Source organism: Melanostigma gelatinosum (assembly GCF_949748355.1).
Source record: "Melanostigma gelatinosum genome assembly, chromosome: 18".
Lineage (NCBI taxonomy): Eukaryota > Metazoa > Chordata > Actinopteri > Perciformes > Zoarcidae > Melanostigma > Melanostigma gelatinosum.
This window is the reverse complement of record NC_136651.1, coordinates 7,572,049-7,586,311: the sequence shown is the minus strand read 5'-3', so window position 1 is coordinate 7,586,311 and position 14,263 is coordinate 7,572,049. Positions and strand designations below refer to the sequence as shown.

The following is a 14,263-nucleotide window of genomic DNA, read 5'->3' as shown; positions in this document are numbered from 1 at the left end:
TTTCAGTCAGGATTTAGAAAGCATCATAGCACAGAGACAGCTCTGGTAAAAATAACTAATGACCTTCTAATCGCATCAGACAAAGGACTCGTCTCTGTTCTTGTCCTGTTAGACCTTAGTGCTGCGTTCGACACTATAGACCACTACATCCTGTTGCAGAGACTGGAACATTATATTGGCATCAAAGGAACCGCACTGAACTGGTTTGGATCCTATTTATCGGATCGATCTCAGTTTGTTTATGTAAATGATGAAGCCTCGATGAAGACCAACGTCAGTTATGGAGTTCCACAAGGTTCTGTGCTTGGACCAATCTTGTTCACCTTATATATGCTTCCTTTAGGCAATATTATCAGAAAACACTCTGTAACCTTTCATTGTTATGCAGATGATACTCAATTATATGTATCGATCAAACCAGATGAAACCAACCAGCTTGCTAAACTGCAAGCATGTCTTAAGGACATAAAAACCTGGATGACCTGCAACTTCCTGATGTTAAACTCAGACAAAACTGAAGTTATTCTACTCGGCCCAGAACACCTCCGAAATCAGTTATCTAATGATATAGTTTCTCTAGATGACATTGCGCTGGCATCCAGCACCACAGTCAAGAATCTTGGAGTTACCTTTGATCAGGATTTGTCTTTCAACTCTCAGATAAAACTTATTTCTAGGACTGCCTTTTTTCACCTACGTAATATTTAAAAAATCAGGCACATCCTGTCTCAAAGCGATGCAGAGAAATGAGTTCATGCATTTGTTACCTCTAGACTAGATTATTGCAATTCCTTATTTTCAGGCTGCTCTAATAAGTCTCTTAACCGCAGTTTTATCTGGACACTGGTTCTTCAACCAGCCATGGCCCTGCTGACACCTACTACGATCTTCATTATTAATCCTATTACCGATACCATTAATGCACAGTACTGATTTTGTCTCTTCCCCGGAGTCCTTGTGCTTCCTCTCCTCACAGGTTTCCATGGAGCATGGTTTCATCTGGACCCTGGTCCATCCTCCTACCATGGCCCTGCTGACTCCAACTGCTAATATAACTTTTATTATTACTCACATTACTATTTCATACTACCGATACCATTAATGCACATGATTGACCTGCTTCTTCACCAGAGTCTCTGTGCTTTCTCGCCTCACAGGTTCCTGTGTATCCGGGTTAAACCTGGACCAGGTGTTGCCTCCTGTCGTGGTTGTGTCATACATTGAATGTGCTGTAATTACATTGAATGTGTTGTAATTCACTATCCTGTTCTACACATGACATCATTGCACTTCTGTCCATCCTGGGAGAGGGATCCCTCCTCTATTGCTCTCCCACAGGTTTCTTCCTCTTTCCTCCCTGTTAAAGGGGTTTTTTGGGGAGTTTTTCCTGTTCCGATGTGAGGGTTCCGGAACAAGAGGATGTCAAATGTGTACATATTGTAAAGCCCTCTGAGGCAAATTTGTAATTTGTGATTTTGGGCTATACAAAAATAAATTGAATTGAATTGAATTGAATTATGCTGCAGAGACTCTGATATCTTTGATATTTTTAGCTGTGTTGATCAAAACTTTAGAGTCAGATCAGTCCGGTTTAGTTATTGACTGAGAGTTTATTGTTTGTCTTCTAAATACAAGGTCACACTCTTGTTTTCATTGCTTAAAAGTGCTAATTTCACCGGCTGTGCTTCATACTGAGCTCGTCCGTTTCTCTGCCCTGACCTCTAGTGGAAAACAAGTGCTACTGTACCCCGACCCTGTTTATATTTCCGAATATTAAAACTATCCAAAATGACATGTTCATCTGAATATACACTGTGTGACCAACAATAAACAGACAACACGTCGAAGACTGATGTTGAAGTGACAGTGATTATAAGATTAAAAGCACATTAAAAACTGCTGCTGCTGACTTTTTCACCATTTTAAATGGTTTTCCAGCCAGTGGCTCATTAAAGTAATAATATCTCACTTTGAAACATGCTTTCCATTCTGATGTGGCCTTTCCCCTCTGGGGGGCGCTAACGATTTAAGTTTAACTTGTGGCAAGAATTTATTTCACTTTAGATTTCAAAAAGGTAATTAATATTTCACGAGGAGCATTCAAATAATCACAAACATATGTATTGCAGTGGAAGATGTGTTTCTTTCTTTTTGTGATTTTAGATTCGGGTGAAAGTCTGTAAAGATCAATTGAGAACATAAAATAAAGGGCCTGTGGTGAAAGCTTTTTTTAAGACACATACAGAACAAACCACATCCTTTCATGTGGGGCAGAGACGGTCTGCAGCAGCTGCTTCCTGTTGGTTTGGCTCTGTCTTTGCACAGGGTGTAGTGATGTGATGAAGGGTTGTCTTGATAAACTTGTGCACCTGCATTGATGGAGTGACTCGAGAAATGTCACAGGAAGTAATAAAGGAAAGTTCCAGTATTTTTCAAATGACTGCAAACTCTTTAAGCAGAATATCTTTCAGCAACAATTTGTTCGGATGTCAGCCAATGTCTTGGTTTAGATTGCAAAGTCATATTTCAAATGATATTTCAACTCAAGCTATATTTGAAACGACTTTTAGGCAATTGTCTGTCATTTAACCAGTGCCCCTTCACTTAAACTTAAACACGGAATATTGTAAATGCTTCAATAAGCTGACAGGGAAATTCAAAAGCTCTGACTTGTGAGGTGATGCTCAGAAGATATTTTCGGAAAGGTTGACTTAAGAATCTGTTGTTAGTTTCTGTTCCTCTTTTATATTCATTGTCTGTTAAATTCTGTTCGATTACAAATATTTTAACATCAGCTTCATTGCATGTTGCTGAAGAAAACTGCACCGTTAGGCTAGCTAATGGTGCCCTGTGCAGTTTTCTTGTAAACAAACAAAAGTTATGTGCACGTTTATTGCTACTCACCAGAACGCATTGTGTGTAGTATTGGATTCTTCCTTTGTCATAAAACATGAGCAAAGACGATTTACAAAAAATAATTTTGGACATTTTAAATCCTCCGGTTTGCATCCATGATTACCAGCTTGCAGTCTTCTTCTTAATTTCATTTGATGGCGCATTACTGTGTTTCTCGGTTACTGCCACCTGTAGTTCAGGTGTCGTCGTGCACGAAACACACATTGGGGACTCATATAGGAACTGCTCAACAAAGCTTCTCAAGATAAGTAAAAAACACCTCAAGTTACTTTCAATCAAATATGGTATTCGTAAAAAAATACAAAAGAAAACCTACTGTAATGACAAATCTATTGAATATTATTATTCAAGGTGGAATGAAACTTCATACTCAATTACTATAAAAATAATGAATAGAAGGACCCTGAAACTGAGGCAACTAAATAGAATTCAGCCAACATTCATTGTATTCGTGACACCTGTGCTTTTCCTACTGTCACATGCCAAAAGGTTTTCCTCTCTTCTGCAATGTTTGACAAAAATAATAGAAATAAATATTAACACAGAATACTATTAGTTGCTTCACCTTGCTGTGATTAACAATGGGACTCAGTGAGCTGTTACCTGACCACAAAATAAATATAACGGCCTTTCTGTGTCTGCCAGTCTCAGTCGTCAGTTATAGATCACAGTAAGAGTGTGAGTCATAGACAGACAGTTAGATGTGGAAAATGTACACCCACAAGAGAAAGTGTAAAATATGTGTGTGTGTGTGTGTGTGTGTGTGTGTGTGTGTGTGTGTGTGTGTGTGTGTGTGTGTGTGTGTGTGTGTGTGTGTGTGTGTGTGTGTGAGAGTGTGACTTCCTGAACCCCAACCCTCCTGAGGTGTGACTTCCTGACCTATTAACCTGCAGTGCTGTCTGGGTTCCTCTTTGTCACCACCCTGATGACCCTCGAAGGCCCATGTTGGTACACATAACAGTCCTTTCTGGGTCTGGTTTTGTGTGTGTGTGTGTGTGTGTGTGTGTGTGTGCATTATGCTTGCACGCACAAATTGTTTCCAATGGACATCCTCTGAGGAAGCCGTGTGACAATGCAGCTACACAATGCAGCTAGTTAGGCCAGAGGGACTGCTGGCGGCCTCAGGGTCTGATGTTCTCTGTGGGGCTTCTGAGGGGCTGATGAGGAAACCACTTCAAAACAAAGGGCCTTGGAAAAGCAACAGTTTGTCTGTTACAAGAGCTCAAATAGGAACGATGTGTATGACATAATTAGAAAGCAGCTCACTGACGTACATGTAAGCAGCTCCAAATGTATTGAGCACTCCAAATATTTAAGTGCTGATGGAAGACTATCGCAGTATTAATATTACTCAAATAATTCATTTGTGTGAGATTATATAGTGGTTACATAAAAAGAGGTCACCAGTGATGTTGATAGGTTTTCAATGTAGTGACAGGTGGTCATTTGAGGGGGTCCCCAGTAAAATGTGTGTTTTTCGACAAATCGTAATGTTAAAAGTGTAGTGTGTGTGCGTGTGTGTGTGTGTGTGTGTGTGTGTGTTTAGTATTTGGCGGTATCAGGTGGTGAGGTTGCAGATTGCAACCAACTGAAACGTCTCCCCTGTGTAGCAGAACTACGCAACAACGTGAATGGCAATTTAGAGCTAGAGTTTGGTTTGTCCGTTCTGGGCTACTGTAGAAACAAGGCGGCCGGCTCCGTACGTAGATATAAATGGCTCATTCTAAGGTAACAAAGACTGAAACTGGTAAATGAATACATAAATACCTCAAAAGAGGCTAACCTTACAAATCAGTAAATACTGAAATCAACATAATGGCAACAGTCTGATGACAGATGTCATATAAAAGAAGATCTATGGCTGTCCCAATTTCTTAAACCTACAATAACACATTTGTTTGGCCGCTTGCAGGCAGCAGAAATAGGCTATGAACACAACACTGAAATATTATAAGCTTAAAAAGTTGATTTGGCGAACTTGTTAACAAACAGTTACGTTATTTACACATCCAGTGAAAAAGTAAGAATACCATCATTCATTTGGAGTTGTGTTCCTGGCCACTGGGCAAATGTAAGTACAATATTCACTCTCCTTCTAGCTCTGCTTTGGTCTTCACCAACTCCTAAGGGAAATACCTGCTTAATGCTCCACTAAGTGAGCATCCAGTGGGTTTTTAGAGAAATAATTAAGGTTAGTTTTGACAGGTAGGGAGTTTCATACTGTTGTTTTTGGCGAACAAAACAGATAGCGACTTTTAAAACAGTTTTCACGTATCTCTCACTGTTAAAAACATTGGAAAGTGAGTTAGCAATGACTGCCTGCAAGTGTATATGAATTACGTTCTTGCAGGAGTAACAGATCAAATTGTTATGGACAGGAAGTTTAAAGTACATTTAAACTTCCTGTCTCTTGTGGCTTTTTGACCTTACATTACGAGAATCTGGCTTTTTGACCTTACATTACGAGAATCTGGCTTTAGTTTATGTTTATGTTTAGTTTTTCACTATAATCCCACTCCTTTTATATATTTACTCAGCATTGTTTAAAATTAACAAAAAAAATAGTTGCAAATTATTTGCATAAAAGTTAAAAAGCCTTTATGGTGGAGAATATGTCATTATTTTGGTGACCCATTTCATCCAACCTGTGCATCATATGCTTTGTGTGTCTGCCTTGTTCTCATAGGGTTTTTATAATTCAGGAGCAACTATAGAGCCAGCTCAATAGCTCAACTCAACTGGTACTCAAGGTGCACATACTGGCATGCATGCATCTGCCATGCGCACCCATTACCAGCAGGAGTTTGTAGTACAGCCTAATGCGCACCTACATTTAATCATCGCAGCTTTAATGGTTTCCTGTACACTTACTATGCATCTTAGTGATTTAGCTCAGGAGCAGTTTTATTGATTCCACCGACAGGAAGCAAACGGATAACAAAGATTATTTTCTCTCTTGAGCAGAGTCAGGCGAAATCATACGGAGTCAGGTGATTGATCTTACGGTAAATGAAAAATACACATTATTCTGATGATGCTGTGAGACATGACCGCAGACTCTGTTTCTGTATGGACCTGGTACATGACAACACAGAGATCAGACCAGGAAGCAGAGTTCTCAGTCATGATCCAATTTGATCTGTGGGTGAGGAGTTCCACATAATGAGGAGTTAGGATTACCGGCCTCTTACCATCCCTTTAATGCCAGAAACCCTGAGAGGTACCAGCAGGTCACTGAGCACCTTGGGTGGTTATTTAGGCCTTTATGGATGAATATGAGCAAATTAAATCAACATATTTAGGCGTGGAGACGCCTCCTATTGACTTTGTCCATTTCCTGTCTTTTCCCTTGACTGAGAATAAATTATCGTGGTTTTGAAATAGAACTCTGCTGTCTGAGTCTGCATTTGGGTCCATGAACACACCACATCATAACAGACGCAGCTTTAATGAAAGATCAATAAATATAATGCATGTAAGACATTGATATTTTGGCTTACATATGAACTTTGCCTACGGCTCCAAAGACTCCAGACTCCTCTCTGCTTAACGATAATGTATTGGCCATCCGTTCAGCAGTAAGTCAGGCAATGACAATGACTGCTGGACATCAATACAACAAGCTCTGAGTACACTGTAGACCTAATGGGCCTGAGAGAGAAGAGCCCAACCTTGTGATAAATGGACTACTGCTGCACACTCACATTGACTGTCTGGAAGGCCAACGCAATTGCACTCAACTAAAAGGAAAGGGTTTTGCTCCCTACCTAATGCAGTTATGGCGCGGTAGCCTGACTGACAACTCATCGGGGCAAAGAAATAAAGTCTCGACATGAGGTCAAGACGGTGTTAAAATAAATACCAGCAGCTGCATTTACAATTTGTTCGACTGCTGAGAAAAGTCTCAAAATCCTTCTGACCGATCAAACTTTACTTTTGTTCTGACTACAGCTGTAAGATGGAGTTCCCCAGAAAGCTAAAACAGTGTCCCGACATACATAGAAAACGTTACTGCGATAAACCACTTCCCTATTCTACTTCGTCTAAATACATTTCTTCAACAAAATGACTTATAGACACAGAATGAATGGGCTGAAAGGAGCACATACTGCAGTGTTTATAAGTTGTAACTACTTCAGTAAGCTTTATAAGTCATCTATTTTTCAGTTAAGTCATTAATAAGAACAACTTTTGGGCTGGCTGGTTAGACCATTTTTTATGATGTTATTTTTCACATAGTGACTTCATTTGACTTTTAGTATTTAATTAAAGCTTTATTTTTGTTACATTTTATGTTGTATTGTGTAAATTCTTTCACTAACTTGAATATACGATGTGTTCTCTTTTGGTGCTTGTTTTCCTAATAATGACGACATGTGTTCGGCCTTCGTTTGGCCTTCAGTTGATTTTATTTGTTGTAGTTGGTCTCAATGCCAGTCCAGTGACTTAGTTCTTATCTTGATGGAGGCTGTTAGCTGAACCATTGAGCCGTATAAACTGAAATAAATGCATCAGATTAACACCAACAACTGCCTACTTGATTAAAACCCTGTATTAATTACATTCATACGTACATTAAAACAAAACAGAGGAAAAACCCAAGCCAACGATGGTTGGTGACTCGGCTGACTGCCTCTGTGTCTGGCGACCTGTCCAGTGTGTACTCTGCCTTCGCCAAATGTCAGCTGGGATCGGCTCCAGTTACAGATAATGTATGTATATATTTATACATATAACTAGACAGTGGTACCCGAAGAATGCAAGGTGCCATCACAGCAAAAATCGACACACGGTTGATTAAGAGTTGGTGATGGTTCTTTATTCAAATGTCTGATCATTTGTTGTCATATGCATGCATGAGGGAAATATGATGTGTGCAAACATGCACCCGAGCAGTTAGTAACCTTGGCTGGGAACCATGCAATTATCACGGAAGCCCTCGTGTGAGTCTACTACAGAAAAACTATGGCTTCTGGTTTTTTCCCCATGTTCCGTGTTAAGTGCAGAGTTTTTAATTTTCCATTTCATTTGTTTCCAGCTGAGAGATTAATCGGATGGTTTCATTTCAGCTCTGCCAACAGGCCTGACTTCAATAATAGTACAGTAGCTCCTTAACAGTCCATCCAGTGTCTTAAATTGAATGGACAGAGATCGCTTAACGGTGTAAGAACTAGAGGCAAGAGCACTAAATACCCCTGCAGCAAAAGGAAGTGACAGAACTAAAAGACCTATTTCTGTTTGTGTGGCCTTCTGAAGTTGGCAGATCCTCGACTAAACTGTGCCGCAGCTGAAATTGTTCCTGAGTTACGTCTCCGGGGCCTTGTTCTGTTGGGTTGCATGCAAGAGAACCGCCGTGCCTAGAAATACTGCCGCCACAAAGCCACAGGGCAGGAGGGGGACTGTCCGACCTCAGATTTGTAGCCCAGGCTCTCGGGGTGTACTTTGCCTCAAAATGGCGAGGGTGAAATTAAAGGCAGGGTTTTCATGTAATTGCACATGGATGTGCCCACTGCCCACGGCTTTGACCCCAGCTCTTGCACTCCTTTGAAGGGTCGGGAGCTCGAACAAGGCAAGCGCTGGCTAAAGTAGTGGCTGCAGTGATGCCGGCCAACATTTTGTAATGTGCTTTCACAAGGGTCCTTATCTTTATATTCTATCCGGGAATTCTCATTTAACCACAAGTTATCTGCTTTGGATGAGAGGATATTATGCCACTAGTGTTATAAACCGCACTATAATCAATTATGAATGTTAGAATATTTTTTGTAAGCTCTGCTTTTATATTGCATTATGATTAACAATGAATATTCTGACATGCTCATCTCCTGAGTCAAGGGAAGTCAGTTAAATGCTTTATATCTACAGACAGCAAGTGCATCATGTACAAAGCTCACGAAGTTAAAATATATATATATATGTTAGCTCACATTCATATTCTGTTGTATTTTATTTTAGTCAACAGAAAACAATGTCCGGCACTGCAAAGTAACTAAGTACATTCACTCAGGTACTTATGCTTTAATGAAGTATTTTCATTTTATGCTACTTCATGCTTCTGCTGAATACATTACAAATGTACTTTTTACTGTAAATATTGGTTACTTTGATGGAAAACAAAAGACACGATCGTCCTATGAAATATGATGCATTAAAATATCCAAAGTAGCTCAGCTTTGACCAGCTGCAACATTAAACTGCTGATTATATGTTAATATATGAATACCAACGATAAGATATTGTAATATATAATAATATACGACTGACAGTGGACATTCTACTGCATAATTAGCTCTTGAAGTACATTTAGGTGATAAACGTTCTGTTTGATTGTTACTTTTATTGAACAGAGCATGTGAATACTTCTTCCAACCACTGATAATGTCACACAGAAACAGCTCTAAGGTCCAGGGCAGGCTGTAGTTGAGCAGTGGAAACTTTCCCTGAGGAATGGTTTTACCAGCTGGCTAAACAGTTTCATTGTATGTATACTTTCAAATAAGGGGTTGCAGCTTGTAGGTTTATACTTAAATAATATAGCATTATAATAGCAGGAAATCACACGTACGGTGCATCGCTGATTTACAGCACTGGAGTGCAGCTCGCGATGCTGGATAATGGCAGCGACAGACAGCTTTAATTACTGTCCTGCTGACAAAGATGACAGGAAAATTCAGCGTCACTTTAAACCAAAGAAGTGGTTGCTGACAAAGTAGTGAGGGTGGTCCTGCAAAAGTGAAAACCCTCCACCCATGCTCCTCTTCAGTAGTCTATGAATACACATAGACATAGACTCACTCTAACCACATATTATGGGGTTGGACTTGCTGATGGTTTCATATTTGGCTCAAAGTTGATGTAAATGCAGATGCGAGCCCCACATCCCTGTAGTTTTGCCGGAAAAAAAACAAGGTTTTTCCAACCATGTTGCCGGTCTGTTCATCCAGCTGCCTTCACGTCGACCCACTCTGTGATTGGTCCCAGATTTGCTGCGGGTCCAGAGTAGCTATTTGGCTTTTTTTTGTTCCTGAGATTTTCCCATTGCTGCTGGCACAGTGCAACTTGCAGGAAATGACTGAGAACTGTGACTGTAACAATGCCGATGGACCAATGCCAGACCACAGCTGTTTATTCTACCACACAAAACATTCCTCTGGGTTAATAACCGCAGACACTGGAAGAGATCTATCTTTAATGAGTTGGTCTGCGACACAGTACAATATCTGCATGGTTTTGGGAAACGTGGAAGCAGTTAAATGTGTGGCACTGTTTAAAGTGAAGCAGTGAGATTCTTAGCGTTTGAGTCATAGTGCACAAATACAGGGCATAGTGCGCATGACTGCTCGAGTTTTAAAATAAGGTTTATTGTTGTAGTCACATTTTGGGCTTTTTTATGTTTAGCTTTTCTTAAAAATCTCTGCAGTGTAGATTCCACCCCGTCGCATCTATTTGAGAGAGTCATCATCTGCCTTGCTGCCTCTCAGACTCTCTGAGTCCCTCTCCTTGCTGCAAGCCCTGCCCATCCTTCCTGGATATGAGGTCACAAGAGAAGGACCAGAACAAAGGATGGGCTGCAGTCATCGCAACCTAAACTCGTACAGTTTATTGTATCCTTGCTCTTTCACTTTTTGTGTGTCCAGAAAAAAGAAAATGAATTTCTGCTGACTGGGCTATAGGTGAAAGTAAGCTGAATTTATGGTGTGTAAGTAAATCTATGGGGACCAGGCTTTTGCTGCATTGCTGAACATATTACATTGCTGTGCACTTATCATTAGAGAGCATGGGTTCTATATTCTCTGTTTGTTTTTTATTCAAGTAGTAGTTGTTCTAAAAAGTGTTGATCAATTAATCTACTGTGGCCTATCTGTGTATTCTCCATCTTTCTATCTTTCTCTATATCTAGTCAGAAAGCTAGCGGGATAGAATTGTATCGCTTGCTTGTACACCAAACATACAAAAAATACTATATCTCAGCAAAACTCGAATTCAATAAATATGGAAATTCTACCTTAAGGACTCTGAAACGTATTATTTAAGTTGTACTTTTTTCCTACATGTCTGGGACAATATCAGTGCAACATAACTTAGAAACGTCTTGAGTTTCCACCATAGACTGTATATATAAGTTCTAGCTCCTGGCTCTGCCTCATGAACTGACCCCACACCCGCCCCTGCGCTGCCTGGCCGGGTTGCAGGAGGGAGAAGGAGGGGAGTGACTTCCAGCCAAACCGTCGACAACGGCTCCGGAGTTTTAGAGATCAGTGAAAGATGAGGAGCTGCTCTCTTCCACTGAGCCGCGGCAGAAGGAATTAAGGAACCAATTCACCAACATCAAATCTGGGTCGCGCGGAGAATCGACAACTCAGCAATGAAATGTATGTCTTCCAGTGCGCGCTTCACTTTCAACGAGACCCCGACTGCGAGCATCCCACGGTAAGTTGAGTTAAGGCGGTCAGCTGGGAAGACTAGATCGGCACAACAACAAAAAGAAGCTCATTAGCTGAACGGTTTAAAGTGAAATCCATGTCTGCGGTGTATGACTTTAATAAAAAAATTAATGAAGCTAAATTAATGTAAAAAAAAAGCCGATATATAGATGACTTTGTATTTTTAAATGAGTCTCTGGTCGTTTGGGCAATGGTCCAATATTTCTATGTAAATAAACAAACAGCATCATGGTGTATTTTAAGGTTTAGACTGCATGTTTGAAAAAGTTTCCTGCAGGCATTTGCTTCCCTTGTTTCCACGAGAATGAAGAAAACTAGATTATCCTATCAGATAAAAGCATACATTTCTATATTGTTGGATGAATACAATAAATTGAACTATAAACGTGGCTGCTTTCTGTAATAACGCCCACGTTCCTCCACGTCTCCCACCGCAGCTGAACACGGTGGATCTGCTGACACTGGACTCCTTGCTCACTTCTGACATCCAGTGTCAGCAGCCGGAGCTTTGAAGATGATCAACCCTCAGATATACCTCCACTACAACTACACGGGGAAGCTGGACCACCGGCCGACCGTCGGCACAAGCCCCGGCGTCCTGGACACCAAAACCATCGTGTTCCTCGTCATATGCAGCTTCATCGTCCTGGAGAACCTCACCGTGCTGGTGGCCATATGGAGAAACCACAGGTTCCACAACCGCATGTACTTCTTCATCGGCAACCTGGCGCTGTGCGACATGCTGGCTGGAGTCGCTTACCTGGTCAACCTGCTCCTGTCAGGAGAGACGACCCTGCAGCTCTCCCCCACTCTCTGGTTCGCCAGAGAGGGGAGCATGTTTGTAGCACTGGGCGCCTCTATTTTCAGCCTCCTGGCTATTGCCATAGAGCGGCACCTGACTATGATCAAAATGAGGCCTTATGACGCCAGCAAGAACTACAGGGTGTTTCTGCTGATAGGGACCTGCTGGCTGATCGCCATAACTCTTGGGGCTTTGCCTATTCTCGGCTGGAACTGCCTGGACAACCTCCCCGATTGCTCCACGGTTCTCCCTCTCTACACCAAGAAATATGTGGCTTTTTGCATCACGGTGTTCATGGTTTTGCTCTTAGCCATATCGGTCCTCTATGCCCGCATCTACATCCTGGTTAAGTCCAGCAGCCAAAAAGTGAGCAAGAACAGGAACTCTGAGCACGCGATGTCCCTGCTGCGCACCGTCATCATCGTAGTCGGGGTCTTCATCGCCTGCTGGACGCCCATCTTCATCCTGCTCCTGGTGGACGTGGCTTGTGAGCAGCGTTGCCCCATCCTCTACAAGGCCGACTGGTTCATCGGCCTGGCCGTGCTCAACTCGGCCATGAACCCGGTCATTTACACCCTGGCCAGCCGCGAGATGAGACGGGCCTTCCTGGGCCTGGTGTGTGGCGTTTGCTACAGGGGGAAGGCCTCCACGAACGGCAGCGGGCACAGGCAGTCTCTGGAGCCCAGCCGCAGCCGGAGCAAGTCGTGGAGCAGCCAGAACAACCCCAACCAGAACCAGCAGAGCTTCAGGCGGGCGGAGCCGGAGAAGGGGCGGGAGACGGAGGTGTCAGTGGTGACAGGAGGGACGTCTCATGCCGTCATTGAGAGTGACGGGAAAGACTGAACAAAGGGAACATGACACGAAGAGTTGGAAGTTGAGGGTTTTCCCAACGTGTGAGCTCGTGGGCTTGTGCAGTTAACTTGGGGACAAAGAGGAATTTGAGTTGTGATCGATTTGAGAATGAAGGATTTCTTAGACTGCAGGGCAGTGGTTTCTCCTTTGTGCTTGTTCGTGATGTATCTGCATCATCCAAAGTTTGGCATTGGACGGATCAATGCATTAGGCCAATATGTTCGACGAGCACGTTCAACACCACCTCTTTGTGAAGTACAGGTCATATTTCATCACCGTCCAGTGAGGAGCGCGTACCTCCGAATTTGGTTCGTTTTACAGTTGACTGAAGGATAAACTCTTTATCGGTTGAGAAGCTAAACCGTCTAAAACAGTGTTGTATTATATGAAAGAAATGCAGCGTCACACAGCTGAAAACGTCTTTTCTTTTGACGTGCATAGTGGGCATTTTGTGAGGTTTTCACAGGACAATGACGATTTGCGAATGATTGGTGCTCTTAACCTTCAACACATCTGTAACCATACCTCTGTGGTTACAGATGTGGCAATCTAAGACAAAAAAAAGAAATAGAAAAATCACCTGCCATGAATTAAAGTGCAATTATAGTCCTGCGAAATAATGTAATGAAGAATGTAAACAAAATGTGCTGTAATGACAAACAATGGAAGTTATTTATTATTCTATGCAGTCCATTCTGTCATTTTTCTATTTACTCAGAAGTAACGGCATTATAAATTGTGTATCTGATGTAAAGGAGGTCAAATGCTGGCGAGTCAAACGTGCTACTCTTTTCATCACATCAGCGGCATCTTGTTCATAAAGAAAGAACATCTGTTATCACTACAAATAATGAATGGATGCTGTTTATTCAGCAGCAGTAGCTTTAAAGTGATACCGGGGCTCCATCTGCCGGTTAACAATGGTAGTTAATATCCTCAATGCTGACGAGATCTTTTTTATAACAGGCTGCATGATAAGTCGTACAGAATCTCTTCAATCCTCGTTTTAGTACCAAAATGAAGTCGTCTGTGTTTTATCAGATTATTCCGGAAGTCAACACGATCACCGTCAGAAGCATGAAGCCGGTAAACTGAAGGAAGAGGCATGTGTGACTGCAAGCATGTGAAATGGAAGTAGTTCACTACTGTACATGCAGCTTTCTATGTGATACAAAAGTATTCGCTTTGACACAATAAACCTCGTGTTTCCGGTAGTGCAGTTCTGTCCTTGTTATGTGCACTGTCTTCC

The 14,263-nt window shown here is 41.8% G+C and overlaps 1 protein-coding gene across 1 annotated transcript; it reads left to right on the top strand.

Annotated features, from left to right (window-relative positions):
* The first annotated feature begins 11,261 nt into the window (after positions 1-11,261).
* Positions 11,262-14,233, top strand: s1pr3b (sphingosine-1-phosphate receptor 3b). The gene is made up of 2 exons (XM_079289106.1): positions 11,262-11,346; positions 11,798-14,233. The coding sequence occupies exon 2, from the start codon at positions 11,875-11,877 to the stop codon at positions 13,003-13,005; it is 1,131 nt and encodes a 376-aa protein (XP_079145232.1). The 5' UTR covers positions 11,262-11,346; positions 11,798-11,874; the 3' UTR covers positions 13,006-14,233.
* Positions 14,234-14,263: the final 30 nt, after the last annotated feature.

Bases quoted from the DNA above. Each gene is read 5' to 3' on its own strand.
- s1pr3b (XM_079289106.1), top strand. From the start codon at position 11,875: ATGATCAACCCTCAGATATACCTCCACTACAACTACACGGGGAAGCTG.